This window comes from Argiope bruennichi, chromosome 8 (assembly GCF_947563725.1).
Source record: "Argiope bruennichi chromosome 8, qqArgBrue1.1, whole genome shotgun sequence".
NCBI lineage: Eukaryota > Metazoa > Arthropoda > Arachnida > Araneae > Araneidae > Argiope > Argiope bruennichi.
In genome coordinates this window covers 59,174,797-59,197,478 of record NC_079158.1, presented here as the reverse complement: position 1 = coordinate 59,197,478, position 22,682 = coordinate 59,174,797, and the positions used below count along the sequence as shown (strand labels likewise).

Below are 22,682 nucleotides of genomic sequence, written 5' to 3'. Positions count from 1 at the left end.
CGTGGAATAGTGTTTGTTATTAATTTATCTCTTTAGAAAGTGCTGTGGTTTTGTTGTATGTTGAAATAGAATAGAGTTGGGACTACTTCGGAGTTATTTCTTTGGAAAATGGGCTCTGTGTGTTCAAAAGATAGAAATGTCTCCTAATATTCCTCCTGATATCCCTTAAGTTCCACTAAACATCGAGAGATACCTTGAAATCAATTTAGATCAAACTGGATCTCTTAATAGATAGGATTTCTGATTTAAGGATTATAATAGAAAAATTCCCCCTGAATATCATATTGAAGAATTGAATAATATCTTTCGGTCACCACTATTCATCATTGGCTTTTGTAACTTTTTGATATCGTGTACAGAATAATACAAAATAACAGTTCCTCAAATATTCATTTTCACTAGTTATAAATCGCCATTCTTGGAATGGATGTTCAAATATACACATCGTTACATAAATATGGAGTCACAAAGTTTATTGAAAATTCAATTTGTAAAATCGGAAGATATTATGATATTATGTTGAATGAAAATATGTACACGCTGCATCTCAATCTGTTCTATACTGCGGAATATCTGTTCGACAAATAGTCGTCATCTCTAGTCATAAATCGTCATTCCTTGTAGGGAATTTTCACTGTACGCATCGTTGTAAGAATAAGAAAATGGAATCAGTAAATTTATCAGGATATTTTATAAAATAAATACGCAAATGTATCATTTTAATATACACTGGAGAATGTGTGGTTTCAAAAAAAAAAAAAAAAAAATACCATGCTAAAAAAAACAACCGAAGAATTGTTTTTGACAATCACATAATCTCTAGCCAAATAAATGAGCACCAGCTCAAATATGAGAATAGTTGCTCTTAAACATGATAAAATAGTCAAACATAACGTCATTAATGACCGCTCCATTATTGCCTTATGACACATCGGTACGAGTTTTTCGGCCAACAGAAATGCTGCTTATTTACGTCTTATGTATCTGAATTTGAATTTTTGCAATCATTTCAAAATTATCTGGGGGCAATATTTAAACAAGCCGAAACATGCAAACGCAGCCTTTTCATTGATTGCTTCACCAATGACCTCTGTGAACTCCATATGATCTATCCAACTACATATTCTAATATGAAGGTTGCTTATTTTTATTCCTTTTTTCCACGCTAAATAAAATAATAAATAACTTTCTATCTACCATATAAGAATTAAAGAAAAAGTCCTGTAGTTAGGAATTCCTTTCTTTCTCTTTTCCTTCTGTAAGGAAAAAAAAAAAAAAAAAAAAGGAAAAGAAAATTTTAACCTTCAGCTATTTCCTTTAATTTCATAAGAATCGGGGATATGATGATAAAAAAGTTTGTAAGAGAATACAAATGACAAAAATTTCTAAAAAGGCGTCTCAAGCATAAGCTAAAAGTCAAATAGAATTTAAGATTGGAAATAACTCTTCAACCCTTAACTTTTAAGCAATTGTAAATATTGAAAAACTTTCAATACAAAAGTTACTCGTTGCAATCAAACGATAATTCGTCAAATTAAAAAAAATCATCTTCCCATCTGCCAACGTAAATGAGTTATGGGGGAATGAAAAGTTTGTTCCCCCTTCGAGCCAGATCATTATGCACGAGCTCGGCTGGGCGTTTATTCTTTTTAAATTTGTATATTCCTGCTGGATCTATTTGATATTAATGTAGTTATCGTGTTCACGAAATAAAATGGTAGAAAATGGTACACGAAGTAAAATGGTATATATGTAGTAAACATTTACTATAAATGTAAATGTTTAATTCAAATATATATAGAGAGAACTGCGTTTGAACATCTGCATAACATCTGATGTTTAATATACGCAAAGGAAAATTTTCTGAATTTACAATATCAGTTCCACACGTATGGATCGATTAATTCTCCAATATTCTTACAGCATATTTTAATACCATAAGTACTTTTTGCAGTTTCCGAACATTTAACATTCAAGTTCTTTTTTTACGTTTTTGTAAATAATTATATTTATTAGACTTTAGATTTTTGTTAATATTCCATCGATATTTTCTGTAAATCGATGCTATTTTTTCATCTGTTCTTACAATTCTTAAAACATATATAATCAGGAATTTCTTTCTTTTTCCTTTCTTTTTATCCGGTAATAGAAGAAAAAGAACATTCTTACTCTATGTCCTTTCCTTTAATTTCACAGAATGTATTTTTACGGTTTCCAAACATTTAACATTCAAGTTCGGGTATTTTTTTTTACGTTTTTGTAAATAATTATGTTTATTAGACTTTAGTTTCCTGTTAATATTCAATCAATATTTTCTGCAAATCAATACTATTTTTCATCTTTTCTTACAACTCTTGTAGATATTTTAATGCTAATTTTTACAAATCTCGATAAACTCAAATGAAAGCACTCACACATTACAGCTATAATGAATTATATATACGAGTATATTCATTCATACTATAAGAATATTAATAAATCGATGTCAAGTCATATTTATTGGCACAAATATCCTTAGATGTATTTAATGGCATATATTTAATGGCCTTATGTATATAATGGTTCATATTTAATGTTACAAATATCCTTAATTAGAATTATATGAAGTTAAAAGTTCTAAAAATAATACAAGGGATTATCACCTGTTTGGAGGATACTTCGTCGCTAAGAATCCACCGGGTATTTGTGTAATAAGGTATCCCCAGAAAAAGGATGAATCCATAAGTCCGATTGTGTTTGGCGACCAGTTGAATTCTGGAGGCTGAAATGAAGGGGGGGGGACTCTTTAAATCTCGAATATACAATATTGGACATCATACTTCAATTTCTATAATAGATTTTTATATCAAAATAAAAAGCTAATTACATTAATTAACAAAAGTCAGAGAAAATTGTTTTTTAATATTAGTGAGTTCTAAACTTTTATAACATGTAACTAACTTTATATAAAATGCAACTATGACTTTTAAAGGATTAGAAGAGACAATATATTATTTATAATTTAATTCAAATATAATCACTTTATACAATGACACAATCACATAACATATAATAGAGGAAGATTGTTTTATTTTGGCAAAATAAAGGTTTTTGATGGACAATGATAGTGAAGAATTTTTCTGTAATTCATTTATCATCAAAATAATATAGCATAGGTTAAGGGTCATTGGAAATGAATTTTGATTTCCTCAGTTTTCTTCACTTAAAGTAGCAGGAACAGTTGGAAAATAGCGCCCTAATTTATGTAAATGCATTATCATGATCTGGAGAGTTCATTAAACAATACATTTTTCTCAAATTAAACTATTTACAAACCAGGCTCAGTGACAGCAGTAATCATATTTACCTTAATATGTTTCCAATTACTCCAAAGAATATGAGGTAATTGGGAACGGACGTTTTTTGCTTCATATTATAGTAACGATTTGTTTTGAAGAGGATAGATTTAAAATGGCAAGGAATTACACTTTATTGTCTCACAACTTATTTAACTATCTTTTCCGAATTGCCCTAAAGTATAGGTTTTTTTCCTGATTTTCAATAAATATAAAAGAGAGTTTCAAAATTAACACAAGACTTTAATTTTTCACAATTCGTACAGTAAAATTTTAGTAATCCTGTTAAAAAAATCCTTTGACAACTCATACTTTAAAGTTAATAAAAAAATCAAATCTTCAATTAATTTTGAGACGTCCTTTATATTCTATATCATGAAATATCACGCATAAACTATCATAACTATTTGATATCTTGTATATTGGTATAATTTACAATCATTTTACCCCAAATTTCGCCATGAAAAATCAAGAAATTAATCTTTAAAAAACTGAAATGACTGAATATTATCAAGTAGATACTTTAGTGTGGAACGCAATGACACACACAAGAAGTAGAGCTAAACCAATTTATAAACTCAACTCTGAACTGAGAACACAGTGACTGACAAATCTGCTGCTTTTATACTAGCAGGAAAAGTTCCAGAATACTTTTCTGGAGACAGTAAGAAAAGTCCAGAACACTTGTCTGGTAAACTAAAGAAATGTCCAGAATCTTCTAGAACATGAAATAAAGGGAAACATAAAATCAAGGAATTAAATATTTACACAAACAGCTAATCGCATGGTCTCTAGCGGGATTCGTACTTACGGACTCTATGATTATGATATCAATGCTATGACCATTCGGCCATGGAGGGTCGACTGCCTCTTTTCAATGCAGCAATATTATGAAATAGGAAAAAGAAATTTTAAGACTTAAAAGCACACTTTAAAATGAAAAATGACTAGCAATTTAATTTAGTAGTAGAAAGTAAAGCTCCCATTTCCACTAGAATGTTCAATCGCCAATTGAAATCCTTTTTCTCTGACACTTACGTTACCTGAAAAAAAAATCAACTTCAGTGATGGGATCTGACTGTACATTTTTATCTGACGCTCGGAAATCGTAAACTATCCTTAATTAACAAAATAAATTTTGATTTAGTTAAATTAATGCTTTTCAAAATTAATATATTTAGTTGCCCAACATCAACTCCATCCATTTCTCACACAACTGAAATAATAGGTTCATTCTGGTATTTTTAAAACAATCAATCAAATTATATGTTTTTATTGTAATATCAGCTATAGAGAATTTCCTATTACTTCCTCCATCGTTATAGCTCCCAATTCTAATTGTGATGTTCCTTCGACAAATGCCTTCATTAGCATTATTATTATTATTATTTTTTGCCTCGAAATCAGTTTTCTTATTTTTTTTATGACACCAAATAGCATCAAATCGTTATTTCACAAGTGAAAATTAATCTTTAGGTGGATTTTAAATTCTCTAAAAATGTCAACTAATCCAATAACATAAATCAATCAACTTTGCCTTCGGGCCAGGACGCTACTATGTTTCTACTTTTCATATAACTTGTTTTCTAATTATACAATATTTAGAATAATTATTGTATAATAATTATTCTAAATATATGAAACATATTATAAGTTTTTATTACAGTAAAAGCCTGGTTCTTATTCTTTCGGTGAAAATTTGTTCAATTAACTCAGAGTTAATTGAACAAATTATTCTGTTTCTTAAAAAGGAAATTCCAAAAATGAAAATGTAAACATTTTTTTCTTTTTATATATTTTGGACATGCCTCTGAAGCGCAAATTAAAATGGACCAGATAATGATTTCATGTATTAAAATAATATATAATATTCTGCTTCCGGAAGTAAACATACATTTCCATCGATGGGTTCCACCATCTTGACGATGGCATTGCTGAGGTTGCACCTGATGCCAAAGCTGATGACGAATCCCAGAGAGCTGAGGAAAGCTATCGTGTACCGCTTGGACAGGTTCCGGCAGCATAGGCATTCGGGCTCCATAAACGCTTTGCTCCGTGGTTTCTTCCGCTGTAGCTCCTCGTAGAAGTCATTGCCCAACTCGTCGTCTTTCATGAACCCTTTTTCATCCTCCTGGCCCTTCAGTTTGCTATGGGAGAAGGAAGTACAGGTTGTCAATGAATGACTTTAAGGATTGAAATAATTATTCAGAAAGCTCAATGGTTCCAGATGTACTTTTCTATTTTTTTTGTGATCTACATATTTCACACTAGTTCAATAAATATTTATTCTATTCTCATCAATAAGACAAATTTCCTCACCGATGCGATTACCTTGTTTTAAACTCAAAAATAATCTTCGAGGATTGATCTGTAATTGGTTTTCTTTTCGGAAATCTTATATAATTAAAAAAGAAGCTCAGTCATGATTTTTCAAGCTGAGTCCTATTCCCAAAATAAGCCCTTTCTAAGTTATTAATCGGATGAATGCCAAATTATTGATGAATGACTAATCAAAATGCACGTAAAACACACGTGCACACTTGGTTGTTGTTTCTAATGGCACTTGTCATAGTCAAGCCCACTGACTTTAGAAGTCAGTCAGTGATTTTATGCCAAGGGTGCGTCTCTTGTTTTTTTCTGTAGAGCTATCTAGGGCCAAGAGTACGACTCAGCTACACACACGTCACATGTCACACTTTCACATGTGTCACGGACGGACTTCATTCCTGCATTTAATTCACTCATCCACAGATCGTAATTTAAACCTGAATCAGAGACCGATCACCCCTGATCCTGTACCCCCAGTGGTATTATTCTCGACATGAAGGACTTTGTGATCACGACAGATTTATACGTGCGCCAGCCACCACGACAGAGAGTTCTTCTCGCAACCCAAGGGACGCGAATCCAACGCCCTACCAAACAAGCTATCCCGGCCCGCACACTTGGTGAATAATGCAAGTGGTTGGAGCTTGTAAAAGTCAATCTCCAATATTCAATACATCAGATACTGCAACGTTGAATAATCGATTTAAAGAATCGATGCAGTCATCCTCAAATAAAATAAGTGCAAAAAGAAAGAGAGTTCTATTGAGTAAACGAAAAGAATCGAAGAGAGTGCTGCAATCCTGTATTACCAATGCACTAGAAGCAAACTACATGGGCAAGAAGTATGTATTGCTGGATATGAAAGATTAGAGCCAATAACCTTATCGGAAATGGAGTTGCACGAAATTCCTAAATTCAGATCCTCATGACGAAGTTTTGCAAGGAAATGATATAAGGAAATTTAAATTTTAGAAATTAATTAGAAATGATTTTTTTTTCACGAATAAATGTAAATTTTGCGTGAAGAAAAAAAAATCTACTAAAAAAAGGAGATGAATATTTCTACATTTTTCTCATTTTACTTGTAATGTTTTGTAAGTGCATAACATACATCGACATCTAACTTTATAGATAGAATTGTCCCTTTGAGATTACAATTGTATCTCTAATGAATACGCCTGAACAACTACTGCATATTAAGCCTAGAATAAGCCTGGACAACAACTGGATACTAAGCCTAGAATAATCATGGACAACAACTGGATACTAAGCCTAGAATAAGTCTGGACAACTACTATATCATTATCAACAATTAAGTGTTATGGGAGAATTTGATATTTTTCAACAGCTTGCTTCAAAAACTGACTTTTTCAATTACAAATGGCCCTTATTGGATTTTTCTGGACAACTACTAGCTACAAATATTGGCGATAATAGCTATAAGCGATTAGATAAAGGCGATTGTATATTTGAGAGGGAAGTGGAGAACTGCCAGGGAAGACAAACGATCTTATAATGAGCAAAGAAAGATGACCCTGGAGGGTAATTAACCAGCGGATATTCGTACTAATATGAAGTGGAGGGTTGAATGACCACGAGTAAAAAATAACATATCTGTAATGAATATTATATTTCGCAACATATGCTAGACTTTTAATTTTTTCAGGAGGTCTAAAGACGTTTTGTTTCATGCTTAGTTGAGAAACAGAAGATTCACGTTGATAGAAGAATATACTGCCTCACGGAAATTCAATACCCATGAATTTCTATAGAATTTATTATTATTATTTTCTGTATATAAAATATAAAAAGGAATTATTATAGCTGCCTCGACCTAAAAAAATGGATTATTTTTTCTAGTTTTAGATATACACAAATTTTAATGAAACAGTTTTGGGGATTATGTCTCATTGATGGTCTATAAACTTAATAGCTCAAAAACGAAACAAATTGAAAGAGTGAAATTTGGTTTTTCTGTCGAAAAGAATATTATAGATTTATATTTAATTTTAGATGAAATCTTTTAAATGGAAATTTGTCTCCCTGCCCATACGTGAGTACATGAAACAGAAAACTCATAAGCGCAGTGAATTGTATATTATATATATATAATGTTGCAAATCTGTAGTTTTGGCTTTCCATCACGATTAGAGTCATCGTAAGAAAGACCGTTGTACGATCTGTCCTGTGCGTGCTGAGCGGGTGCCGCGTCAATAAACTCATAGCTTGGCGATCATTTGGCGACGAAATTGACGACTTTGGTGACAAAATGGATAATACGTGAAAATTCTCGAACTTTCCAGTATTAGTCAAGTTAGTCGCCAAGCTCAGAGTTTATTTACGCGGCACCCGCTCAGCACGCACAGGGAAGATCGTACAACGGTCTTTCTTACGATGACACTTTCATGCTGGAAAGCGAAAACTACAGGTTTGCAACAATATATATAACCATTAAAAAGGGAAATTTATTTTTTTCAGAAAATAATATAAAGAGAAGTTATTAAGTTATTTCCTAATTTATAATAAATTATGAAATAAATTAATCAATTATTATTAATATTAACTGATTAATGACATTGATTTCGACACACACACACATGTATATATAATTATTACAAAATTAACTCGATACATTTATTTTACACATTGTAATTTTAATTCAATCATTTCTTTCATTGAAAATTTCCAAACTTTAGGATTTTTTTCCTCTTATTGTAACAAAAATCCCAGATTAAAACAACGAAAACAATAATTTAATAAATCGTATCAAAAACACTTTTATTCTGTAGTAATTAAATGAAAATCGTTCTGTGTCAGTCATGAGCTCAATTGCCTTAATGGCCACAGTGCTTAAAAGTTTCTTTTTATATCCAACAAATTACTGTACATTCTAAGGGAGATTTTAAGAGCACTAAAATACGCATATACATTCTCAGAAAAATGACTCTGTCAATTTCTTCAAGATTCCACTGTTTTCTTGGAATTTCCCACTCATCGCATTTCCCATTTTACGATTCGACGAAGCCCTAACGACACCCTAGTGGCTACCTGAGAGGAAAATTGCTGCTATTTCTTGTCGAAATTCTGCAGAAATATTATTTACTTATGTCATATTTCGCCATTTTTGACTCGCAAAACAATAGTTTTAATGTGAATTTCAAGCATGCATAATGTTTTATAGATTGTAAAACGATTTAAGAAGTAATATCAAAAGAAATGGTCTATATTTTCTAGAGAAGGAAGGTCAAACGAAATAGACGTGTGGAATGTGATGAAATATAACAGAATAAGAAAAACAATATTAGTAATGGTTTTAGAATTGTTTCTGCACCAGAAAAATGTTAAATAAACTTTATATATAAAAATTACTGTCTACAATTATTTATAGAAACTTTTGATGCTGATTTATGAATAGAAAAAAAGGAAATCAGAAGAATCAAAATTAAATTTTCGTCAGTAAAATATTTGGATTGATTTGTAGGATAGCGATTTAAACATTCCTAAAATTTATAATTTTAAGTTTAAAATTAGTTTTTTATAAACTAAATTTGAAAAATTAACCTAATAAAGCTTTCAAAAACAAATTTTTTTTAACTAAAGCATTAAGCATCATTTTTTACTTTAATTCTCTACCGTTAAATCTAGAAACATATTGTTTTACAAACTCGTTACTAGGTTACCTTATAACTAGGGAATAAAAGTTTAAGTTAATTAAGGATTAACTAATAATTGAGTTCAGAAAATATTAAAATATAGCGTATCGTCCACGAAAACACGCGAATGTAAAAAATACCTTCTTCTGAAATGATTAAAAATTAATTACAAATCTTGACCTTTTGAAATGCAGTTAATTGAAAATGTTATTAAGTTTATTTTTTACGTTATTGAGAAGCTTTTGGAATGTTTGGCTATTTTAAACATGTAAAATGGTTGTTTTCAGTATGCCATTAAACTATATGTTAAAAGTAATAGTATTTTTTTAATGTTTAATGTTTTCTTTATGTATAAGAACTAATTAAAACACAAGGTATTTCGTTAAAAATTGCATAGACTTATGCAAGAAATTTGTCATACTAAATTTACAATGCTCTACAAACTTGAACTGAAACTTATGTCCTGTCTTCCACAGTTTTTTGAGACAGGAACTCTAATACCTTAGTTTACAAAACCCTACCAACCTATTTCAATTTTGCAAAACATAGGACTTTATTGCACATAGATACCACATCCACGGTTGTGATAATCAGGTTTTTCCAGTCCCTAGATTTGAATTTATGGACCGTTTTTTTGTATAATTTGAAATCCAGCATTCTAAAGAACACCTGGGAGTTTTTAGTCAGAGTATGGAAAGGATAAATATTTCGTACATTTCTTAAGCCTTCTATATGCATCAGCAAATGATAAACCAGCAGGTATAAAATATATTGTCGATTCGTTTCGAATATCACAGTTTTTGTCATTCCATGCAAAGGTACTAGGTGCAATGCTTAGAGAAAATATAGAATATATTTGAATAATTTCCATGTTTTATGATTTTTCAAGAAACGCCTAGACATTCTATACAATGCATATGACCAGCGTGTCGAACATTATCGATAACATATAAACACGAAGATTCTGCAATATATATAATATATGTAATTCTGTATAATGTTTTGTAATTTCATCATTTTTTAAAATTTCTTCTAAAATATACATGCTTGTTTTAGATTATACTGAAGTGCCAGAAAAACTGGTACGCCAATCTAATATCATAGGTCCCCCGCGAGCACGCAGAAGTGGCGCAACACGGCGTGACATGAATTAAACTAATTTATGAAGATATTTTGTAGACAGTTCAAGCCATGATTCCTGCAGGGCAGTCCACAAAGCCATGGAAATGCGAGATGGTGGAGATCTCCTAAGCACAGCATATTGCAAAACATCCCAGATATGCTATATAATCCCAAGCAGCAAAGAGAAGTCGCTAAACGATTGGCCAAGCATCGCATCCATCTGATATACACCGCCCATATTTTGCCAATGTCACCTTTGCATTGGCGCGACATCGGATTCTGACCATATTTTTTTCTGTCGCCTCTGAAGATCGCTTTTTCATCGGGGCGAACTCCTACGGCGACTTAGTGAAAAAGACCGGCTCAAAGCAATCGGCCCATAGTCGCCTCGATGTCGGGAAAGTTGCTTTTCCTAGGCGGCGCTATGCGAACATATTTTAGAAATTTCCCATGAATCACCTGGCGTGTATTGGATTTTGAAATTCAACCAGCAACGCATACTGTCATTTCAAGAAACTTGGTAAGTGTAAAGTTTTTATTATTATATATTTGTAAATAATATATTATTTATTCTAAATAGTGAATAAAAAAGGTTATTTTTGTTGAAGCCGTTCGAACTCGTTGCTTACCTGAAACATGGAGTTGCACGTGATATTATTAGCGTTAGGCTTAAGCGACCATTATCATTTCTTTTCTTGTTTGTATTCTTTTCAAGTGATTTTATTTCTTATCTTTTTTTGTGTGTGTGTTCTTAAATTATTGCAGATATTTTTCCATTTCATTTACAATGCCTTTCCTTTTGTTAACAACAATTTCTAATGAAAAAAGTTTTAAAAAAATATTAAATTGCGTTCTTATGTTTTGGTTTTGCAATAACATTTGTGTTATTATTTTTATTTCGACATAAGGCTAAAAAAATAGATTAGCAGAATATATTTATTGTAAATTTCAAAAAAAAAAAAAAATCTTTAAAACTTGCAATTATGTAGTTATATTTTAATACTCTCATGTGAATAGTTTATAATTATTTCACCTTTCATAAAATAGTAACATAAATTTTACACCCATTAGTTTATATTATTTTTCTCTATTGTCCTAAACATTATTATAATATTTGCCTATATAGTTCATTATCAGATTGAAAACATTATTAAGCTTATGAAGTTCTATAAGACTTTTACTCCTTAATTACATATCTCCAATTGTCAACAAATATTTTATTTGTACTTTTAAAAGAAATGAAAGCTCAATCATTATTCTAATTAAGGAATATGTTTTTTAGGTTCATCAAATCTGCAAAAAGAAGAGTGAACTTGAAGAAAAAGTATATGTATAATTCTTTATATGTATTACCAGCAAAATATGAAATCCAGTATTCTATAGAATGCCCAAGCATTGTATATAATGCCTAAAACAAGCCAGTAATGTATGAAACAATTTGTATTTCATACATTTTCTAAGCATTCTATAGAATGCCAAATGACAACCTGGCAAAGTATGAAATACATCTCTCATTTAATAAAATAAAAATTTTGTGCAACCTTTGTTTCAAAACTGAAAATGCAATTAAAGATAAAATACATTTTAAAATTGATCTATAAATATAAACAAAAAAAAAAAAATTTCTCACTATTTGTTTGGAAACTACTGTGCAAGTTTCTATTCCTGACTTCAAAAAAGAGCAAAATATTGGAAGTTACAATTAATGTGACGGAATATGGTTTCTACCAACTTGGAACATCAGAAGGAAATTTAAAACAATTATATGCGAGACAATTATATGTCCCAATTCACTTTATATCCTAAGAACTTGTTTAGAATTGAAGTTATTCCAAATCACAAAATTTCTCTCTGGTCAGTTGCAATTACTCAGATCAGTGGAAGCAATCAAGGATTTATCAGATGTATGTGTTAAAGTGCCAAAATATGTAATGTCTTTTCGTGAAAAATGTAGTAAAACTTCAAAATGTTGTAATGTGATAGGCTTGAATGACAAGTAGGTAGATTTTAATTTCTGATTTTTTTATCTGAAAACTTATTTGCCTTAATTAGAAAGGCATAAATTTTGTTTTGTACAAATTTTATTTTTCTATATAATTTGAATAAATTTTTTTTAATGGCAACCTCATTATTTTTGCAGACTGACAATTCAAGTGATTTTAATTCTGTTTAGCTTAGTTAATTTTCCTTTTCATTTACAATTTTTCTATGAAAGAAGTTTAATAAAATATTAAATAACATTTTTATATTTTGGTTTTGAAATAACATTTGTGTAATTATTTTTATTTTGACATGAGGCTAAAAAAAGTTTAGCAGAATGTATTTATTTTAAACTTTCTTTAAAATTTGAGATTATGCAGGCACTTTTGAGTACTCTTATATGAATAATTTCAAATTATTTCACATTTCATAAAACAGTAACATAAATTTTACTCCCATTAGTTTGAGTTTTTTTTTTTTCTTTATTATCCTAAACATTATTATAAAGTTTGCTTACACAGTCCAGTATCAGAACAAAAATATTATGCTTATGAAGTTCTATAATACTTTCGCTTGTTAATTACTCATCTCCAATTGTCAACAAATGTTTTATTTGTACTTTTAAATGAAGCGGAATCTCAATTACTATTATAATTGTTTTCTAGGTTCCTCAAATGTAATCAAAAAGGAAAAATGAAATGTATAAATAAATGTATAATTCTCTTTATATGTAGCTGAAGATTCAGTTATACATATATATAATATTTATATAAATGTGTGTGGATTTTTAGAAATTTCAAACTCTTCAAGTATTACATAATAAATAAAGTTTAAATAAATTTTTTATAAATGACTTTGTGTCAATATTATTTATTCTTGTAAATTATAAGTCATAGTTTCAGGATTTTGCTTGGGTGTATAAGTCATTACAGAAAATTCAGTAAAAAATTTCAATTAAATTATTATTTTACTTTGTATTTCTAAAATATTATTTAATGAAGGTCTTTGTAAATAAATTGTTTTGCATAGTTGTTTTTCTTTTCTCCTAAAAATAAAGAGGGGAAAATAATAATTAAAAAAATATTTATCTAAAGAAATTTTGTATAATTGAAAGTAGTGTTTACATTTTTAGGTATGGAGTTTTTGTGAAATATTCAGAGTTAATCATAGACCAAATTTGGTTATTTTGCCACAAATCTAAACCTCACTAAACATAAATTATGAAAATATTAGAAATTTGAAGTAAGTTATTAAATAAGAAGTAAGTTTGTGCTTGTAAATTGTTGTTTATTGAATATTAGCTAACACTAACATTTATAATGAGGTTTAAAATTAATGCAATATGAAGTAACTCTGTAAATTAATAGTAAATAAAATTTCCTATAATGGGAAGAAGTGTTCCATGTTTGGGTATGGAATTTTTGTGAAATATTCAGTGTTAATCATTAATTAAATTTGGTTCTTGTGCTACAAAACCAAACAACTAAATATAGATCAAGAAAATATTAGAAATTTGAAGTAAATTATTAATTTGTGCTTGTAAAATGTTGTATGTTGGACATCAACTGACACTAACATTTATAATGTGTAAAATTTCTACAACTTGAAGTAACTTTGCATGTTAATAGTAAATATAAGGAATTTTGTAGAATTGAAAGAAGTGCTGCATTTTTGTGTATGGAATTTTTGAGAAATATTCAGTGTTAATCAAAGATCAAATTTAATTCTTGTGCCATAAAACCAAACTAATCATAGATAATAAAAAAAATATTAGAAATTTGAAGTAAATTATTATTTTGTGCTTGTAAAATGTTATCTATTGGACATTAGCTAACACTAAAATTTATAATGAGGTATAAAATTTCTTCATGAAGTAATTTTGTAAAGTCAATAGTAAATAGAATCAGTAAAATTGAAAGAAGCATTACATTTTTGTATATGGAATTTTTATGAAACATATTTGTGAAATATTCGGGGTTTAACATAGATCAAATTTGGTTATTTTGCTAAGAATCTAAACCTCACTAAACATAAATTATGAAAATATTAGAAATTTGAAGTAACTTAATAATTTGTGCTTGTAAAATATTTTCTATTGAAGAAACATATAATAGGAATTATATAATTTAGTGTTTTAAACTATTTTTAATCAATGCATTAAATTTTAGGGTGTTAAAATAGGAATTTGTGTTTTATTCATTATTCTTTAGGAATTATTTGTTGATTACTCACATTAAGCAATATAAAAGTGTGTATAGTAAAAAAAAAATATTTTTTTAATAAGAATTATATATTTTTCTATTTCGAATTTAAAATAGCTTTTAAAAACAGATGATATAGGCAATATATGTAATACACCTACTTTTAAATTTCTAATATCAGTTAAAATCATTCTGATTAATTATGTAATTGAAACTATGATTATGTTAACATTTCTTCCCATGCATTAAACAATGAAAATAAACAGGAAATATCAATGAAGGAAATAAATCTTATATGTAGATAGATGTTCAGGGGATCAAATTTAAAATTATTTCAAATAATTTTAACATTTGTTTATTTTTTTAAAGAGCAGTAAAAAAATGTCATTTAAACATTTTATAGGGTAAGGTTGTGGTAAAATCTATGCTATAATAATAGTTAAAAAAAGTTGGAAGAATTATTAGAATGACATTTTCCATGAATTTTTATCAAAAGCAAGTATTTTATGGAATTTATCAAAATAAATAACAAACACTATTATTAGAAGGTAAAAAAGAAAAGCAAACTAACAAAATTTTGAAAGTATGATAGTTTTAAATATTATGACACTAGTTTCTAGAGTTTGAGAAAATTGAATAACCATTAAACTAATATTTCAATTTGACACCAGCAAGTGTTCAGAAATAAATTGCCTATTGATTGGCATTTGGTTGCCCATTGCTAAAATACATGGGGAAATGATTGGTATTGGGTCGCCGATTGTTAAAACTCATGGGGAAATGATTGGTATTGGGTCGCCGATTGTTAAAACACATGGGGAAATGATTGGTATTGGGTCGCCGATTGTTAAAACACATCGGGAAATGATTGGTATTGGGTCGCCCATTGATAAAACAGGTCGCGAAATGCTTGGTATAACGTCGCCCGTGATAATAACAAGTCGCCAAAGGATCGGCAAATTCGTCGAAAACAAGTCGGGGCGGCCATCGCGCGGCGAACCGCCGGGGGACATGACCAATGTCGGGGCGAGATCGCCTCCGATCTCGCCCCAATCTCGCTCGTTCCGTGGGGCGATGCTTGGCCAATGGTTGGCCAACGATCTTTTGCTGCTTGGGATGTTCATGTCAGGGGAATTAGGTCGCCAAGAGAGGGAACGAAATTCATAAGAGAGCTTGCTTTTCAAGTCATTCGTTAGCTACTGTAGACATGTTGGGGGGGGGGAGGGGGCTCATTATCCTGTTGGAATTGTCCACGTCCTCGGAATGCATACGGGACGTGAATGGATGCAGGTGGTCAGAAAGGATATTAACGTACCCCTAACCTGTCATGCTCAAGTATAGATGTATCAGCAGTTCCATTTCATGCCAACTGCACACGCCCAATATCATCACAGAGCCTCCACCAGCTTGAACAGTTCATTGTGGGTATGAAGGATCCATGGATTCATGGGGTTTCTCTATACCCGTACATGGCCAGCCACCCGATACAATCTGAGATGTTACTCGTCAGACCAGAGAAAGTTTTTCGAATCATTAAGAGTCCAATGACGGTATTGGCGAGCCCAGGCAAGCCGCAGAGCTTTGGGCCCCTGAGTCAACAAGATGAGATGGTCTGCAGCTGCGAAAGCCCATATCAATTACGGTACGTTGCACGGTGCGTGTGATGACACTTTTTGATGGACCTGCATTCAAATCCTCAGCAATTTGAGGAAGTGTCAAACGTCTGTCTCGTGTAACGATTTTTTTCAGTCATCGATGATCCCATTATGTCAAGGTCTTTTTTTCAGGCCGCATTGCTGTCGGAGATTTGAAGTTTTACCGGAAAACTGATAATCGCGGTACATTCTTGAAATGACTCTGGGCGAAAATCCAAATTTTATCTATGATTCGGAAATGCTGGGCTCCATCTCTCATGCGCCGACGATTAATCCCCGTTGAAAATCACTTAAATCTTGATAACCTGCCATTATAACAGCTAGAATCGATGTAATAACCTCCTCAAACACTTTTTGTCTTATATGCACACTATCTACTGTAACGCGTTATGCTGATTGTTGAACATTTTCATTACTTGCATACGACCTGCTAGGCCAGTTTTTCTGGCTCATATATATATATATATATATATATATATATATATATAGTTCGTTAACCGTTTCTCCTTTTAGAGGGTGTAAATCGAAGCGCTTTTTTCCAATTCTCTAAGACCTCGTCAATGAATTGTGTATCCATCGCACCCAATTATTCATTGTTCCTAGTCACCCTGTCCAGCTCCACATTGCTTCAAAAAGAAATAGCATAAAATTAGAAAAATCGAAGCAACACTCTCCAGGTTCTCAATTCACATTTTATTAGTGAATATATCCCATTTCACTACCTTCAGTGCTTTCTTATAATGTATACAGGAAGAAAACGCCTTGCTATGTTACGTTCAAACAAAACAAGCTAGTCTTTCATGAAATAAGGTTTGAAATCTTTCTAGATATACTCTATGCGCTGCGTATTTCCAGAAATTCATCTGGAAATATACAGCATATATTTCCACAAGAATTTCATTATTTTCATATGAAAATACAACGATTAGAATCGTCTTAAATTTTGACAATTTTTAAAATCCAATGGAAAAATATGCATTTATTCTGATTCATTAAGTTTGAATTTTTATGATTTTTAAACTTCTAAGAATTCTGCATTTTTAATATTTCAGTTATTTTGAATTATAATGTGAAGAATCATGCGTTATTTTTATCCATTTAGGAAACAATGTAAAATTATCTATGATTTGCAAGTTTTTATGCCATTTATTATTCGATATTTTATTGAAACAAATAATAATACAATAAAAGATGAAACTTCATTGTTCTCCCTGTAAATAAAAATGCACTGTAATATGAAAACACATTGTTCTCTCTGTAGATTTTTACATTATATTAATCATATATTTTAAGCAATAAATTTTTAAAGAATAAATAATAAGGAATCTCCAATATTCAATACATCAGATACTGCAACGTTGAATAATCGATTTAAAGAATCGATGCAGTCATCCTCAAATAAAATAAGTGCAAAAAGAAAGAGAGTTCTATTGAGTAAACGAAAAGAATCGAAGAGAGTGCTGCAATCCTGTATTACCAATGCACTAGAAGCAAACTACATGGGCAAGAAGTATGTATTGCTGGATATGAAAGATTAGAGCCAATAACCTTATCGGAAATGGAGTTGCACGTAATTCCTAAATTCAGATCCTCATGACGAAGTTTTGCAAGGAAATGATATAAGGAAATTTAAATTTTACAAATTAATTAGAAATGATTTTTTTTCACGAATAAATGTAAATTTTGCGTGAAGAAAAAAAAAATCTACTAAAAAAAGGAGATGAATATTTCTACATTTTTCTCATTTTACTTGTAATGTTTTGTAAGTGCATAACATACATCGACATTTAACTTTATAGATAGAATTGTCCCTTGCATCTCTAATGAATACGCCTGGACAACTACTGGATATTAAGCCTAGAATAAGCATGGACAACAACTGGATACTAAGCCTAGAATAAGTCTGGACAACTACTATATCATTATCAACAATTAAGTGTTATGGGAGAATTTGATATTTTTCAACAGCTTGCTTCAAAGACTGACTTTGTGAATTACAAATGGCCCTTATTGGATTTTTCTGGACAACTACTAGCTACAAATATTGGCGAATTTAGCTATAAGCGATTAGATAAAGGCAATTGTATACTTGAGAGGGAAGTGGAGAACTGCCAGGGAAGACAAACGATCTTATAATGAGCAAAGAAAGATGACCCTGGAAGGTAATTAACCAGCGGATATTCGTACTAATATGAAGTGGAGGGTTGAATGACCACGAGTAAAAAATAACATATCTGTAATGAATACTATATTTCGCAACATATGCTAGACTTTTAATTTTTTCAGGAGGTCTAAAGACGTTTTGTTTCATGCTTAGTTGAGAAACAGAAGATTCACGTTGATAGAAGAATATACTGCCTCACGGAAATTCAATACCCATGAATTTCTATAGAATTTATTATTATTATTTTCTGTATATAAAATATAAAAAGAAATTATTATAGCTGCCTCGACCTAAAAAAATGGATTATTTTTTCTAGTTTTAGATATACACAAATTTTAATGAAACAGTTTTGGGGATTATGTCTCATTGATGGTCTATAAACTTAATAGCTGAAAAACGAAACAAATTGAAAAAGTGAAATTTGGTTTTTCTGTCGAAAAGAATATTATAGATTTATATTAATTTTAGATGAAATCTTTTAAATGGAAATTTGTCTCCCTGCCCATACGTGAGTACATGAAACAGAAAACTAATAAGCGCAGTGAATTGTATATTATATACATAATGTTGCAAATCTGTAGTTTTGGCTTTCCAGCACGATTAGTGTCATCGTAAGACAAACCGTTGTACGATCTGTCCTGTGCGTGCTGAGCGGGTGCCGCGTCAATAAACTCATAGCTTGGCGATCATTTGGCGACGAAATTGACTACTTTGGTGACAAAAGGGATAATACGTGAAAATTTTCGAACTTTCCAGTATTAGTCAAGTTAGTCGCCAAGCTCAGAATTTATTTACGCGGCACCCTCTCAGCACGCACAGGACAGATCGTACAACGGTCTTTCTTACGATGACACTCTCATGCTGGAAAGCCAAAACTGCAGGTTTGCAACAATATATATATAACCATTAAAAAGGGAAATTTATTTTTTTCAGAAAATAATATAAAGAGAAGTTATTAAGTTATTTCCTAATTTATAATAAATTATGAAATAAATTAATCAATTATTATTAATATTAACTGATTAATGACATTGATTTCGACACACACACACATGTATATATAATTATTACAAAATTAACTCAATACATTTATTTTACACATTGTAATTTTAATTCAATCATTTCTTTCATTGAAAATTTTCAAACTTTAGGATTTTTTCCTCTTATTGTCACAAAAATCCCAGATTAAAACAACGAAAACAATAATTTAATAAATCGTATCAAAAACACTTTTATTCTGTAATAATTAAATGTAACTCGTTCTGTGTCAGTCATGAGCTGAATTGCCTTAATGGCCACGGTGCTTAAAAGTTTTCTTTTATATCCAACAAATTACTGTGCATTCTAAGGGAGATTTTAAGAGCACTAAAATACGCATATACATTCTCAGAAAAATGACTCTGTCAATTTCTTCAAGATTCCACTGTTTTCTTGGAATTTCCCACTCATCGCATTTCCCATTTTACGATTCGAAGAAGCCCTAACGACACCCTAGTGGCTACCTGAGAGGAAAATTGCTGCTATTTCTTGTCGAAATTCTGCAGAAATATTATTTACTTATGTCATATTTCGCCATTTTTGACTCGCAAAACAATAGTTTTAATGTGAATTTCAAGCATGCATAATGTTTTATAGATTGTAAAACGATTTAAGAAGTAATATCAAAAGAAATGGTCTATATTTTCTAGAGAAGGAAGGTCAAACGAAATTGACATGTGGAATGTGATGAAATATAACAGAATAAGAAAAACATTATTAGTAATGGTTTTAGAATTGTTTCTGCACCAGAAAAATGTTAAATAAACTTTATATATAAAAATTACTGTCTACAATTATTTATAGAAACTTTTGATGCTGATTTATGAATAGAAAAAAAGGAAATCAGAAGAATCAAAATTAAATTTTCGTCAGTAAAATATTTGGATTGATTTATAGGATAACGATTTAAACATTCCTAAAATTTATAATTTTAAGTATAAAATTAGTTTTTTATAAACTAATTTTGAAAAATTAACCTAATAAAGCTTTCAAAAACACATTTTTTTTAACTAAAGCATTAAGCATCATTTTTTACTTTAATTCTCTACCGTTAAATCTAGAAACATATTGTTTTACCAACTCGTTACTAGGTTACCTTATAACTAGGGAATAAAAGTTTAAGTTAATTAAGGATTAACTAATAATTGAGTTCAGAAAATATTAAAATATAGCGTATCGTCCACGAAAACACGCGAATGTAAAAACTACCTTCTTCTGAAATGATTAAAAATTAATTACAAATCTTGACCTTTTGAAATGCAGTTAATTGAAAATGTTATTAAGTTTATTTTTTACGTTATTGAGAAGCTTTTGGAATGTTTGGCTATTTTAAACATGTAAAATGGTTGTTTTCCGTATGCCATTAAACTATGTTAAAAGTAATAGTATTTTTTTAATGTTTAATGTTTTCTTTATGTATAAGAACTAATTAAAACACAAGGTATTTCGTTAAAAATTGCATAGCTTATGCAAGAAATTTGTTATACTAAATTGACAATGCTCTACAAACTTGAACTGAAACTTATGTCCTGTCTTCCACAGTTTTTTGAGACAGGAACTCTAATACCTTAGTTTACAAAACCCTACCAACCTATTTCAATTTTGCAAAACATAGGACTTTATTGCACATAGATACCACATCCACGGTTGTGATAATCAGGTTTTTCCAGTCCCTAGATTTGAATTTATGGACCGTTTGCTTGTATAATTTGAAATCCAGCATTCTAAAGAACACCTGGGAGTTTTTAGTCAGAGTATGGAAAGGATAAATATTTCGTACATTTCTTGAGCCTTCTATATGCATCAGCAAATGATAAACCAGCAGGTATAAAATATATTGTCGACTCGTTTCGAATATCACAGTTTTTGTCATTCCATGCGAAGGTATTAGGTGCAATGCTTAGAGAAAATATAGAATATATTTAAATAATTTCCATGTTTTATGATTTTTCAAGAAACGCCTAGACATTCTATACAATGCGTATGACCAGCGTGTCGAACATTATCGATAACATATAAACACGAAGATTCTGTAATATGTATAATACATGTAATTCTGTATAATGTTTTGTAATTTCATCATTTTTTAAAATTTCTTCTAAAATATACATGCTTGTTTTAGATTATACTGAAGTGCCAGAAAAACTGGGGCGCCAATCTAATATCATAGGGCCCCCGCGAGCACGCAGAAGTGGCGCAACACGGCGTGACATGAATTAAACTAATTTATGAAGATATTTTGTAGACAGTTCAAGCCATGATTCCTGCAGGGCAGTCCACAAAGCCATGGAAATGCGAGATGGTGGAGATCTCCTAAGGACAGCATATTGCAAAACATCCCAGATATGCTATATAATGTTCATGTCAGGGGAATTAGGTCGCCAAGAGAGGGAACGAAATTCATAAGAGAGCTTGCTTTTCAAGTCATTTGTTAGCTACTGTAGACATGTGGGGGGGGGCTCATTATCCTGTTGAAATTGTCCACGTCCTCGGAATGCATATGGGACGTGAATGGATGCAGGTGGTCAGAAAGGATATTAACGTACCCCTAACCTGTCACGGTCAAGTATAGATGTATCAGCAGTTCCATTTCATGCCAACTGCACAAGCCCAATATCATCACAGAGCCTCCACCAGCTTGAACACTTCCTTGTGGGTATGAAGGATCCATGAATTCATGGGGTTTCTCTATACCCGTACATGGCCAGCCACCCGATACAATCTGAGATGTTACTCGTCAGACCAGAGAAAGTTTTTCGAATCATTAAGAGTCCAATGACGGTATTGGCGAGCCCAGGCAAGCCGCAGAGCTTTTGGCCCCCGAGTCAACAAGATGAGATGGTCTGCAGCTGCGAAAGCCCGTGTGACGGTGCGTGTGATGACACTTTTTGATGGACCTGCATTCAAATCCTCAGCAATTTGAGGAAGTGTCAAACGATTTTTTTCAGTCATCGATGATCCCATTATGTCAAGGTCTTTTTTTCAGGCCGCATTGCTGTCGGAGATTTGAAGTTTTACCGGAAAACTGATAATCGCGGTACATTCTTGAAATGACTCTGGGCGAAAATCCAAATTTTATCTATGATTCGGAAATGCTGGGCTCCATCTCTCATGCGCCGACGATTAATCCCCGTTGAAAATCACTTAAATCTTGATAACCTGCCATTATAACAGCTAGAATCGATGTAATAACCTCCTCAAACACT

The 22,682-nt window shown here is 31.0% G+C and overlaps 1 protein-coding gene across 2 annotated transcripts in view; it reads right to left on the bottom strand.

Annotated features, from left to right (window-relative positions):
* The window catches only part of LOC129981048 (vesicular glutamate transporter 1-like), a 475,319-nt gene that overhangs the window by 106,952 nt on the left and 345,685 nt on the right, over nucleotides 1-22,682 (bottom strand). For both annotated transcript variants that reach the window (XM_056091661.1, XM_056091662.1), the window contains exons 3-4: nucleotides 5,230-5,482; nucleotides 2,643-2,761 (exon numbers count right to left, since the gene is read on the bottom strand). In XM_056091661.1, coding sequence (XP_055947636.1) covers nucleotides 2,643-2,761; nucleotides 5,230-5,482 — 372 coding nt within the window. The remainder of the gene's footprint in view (nucleotides 1-2,642; nucleotides 2,762-5,229; nucleotides 5,483-22,682) is intronic.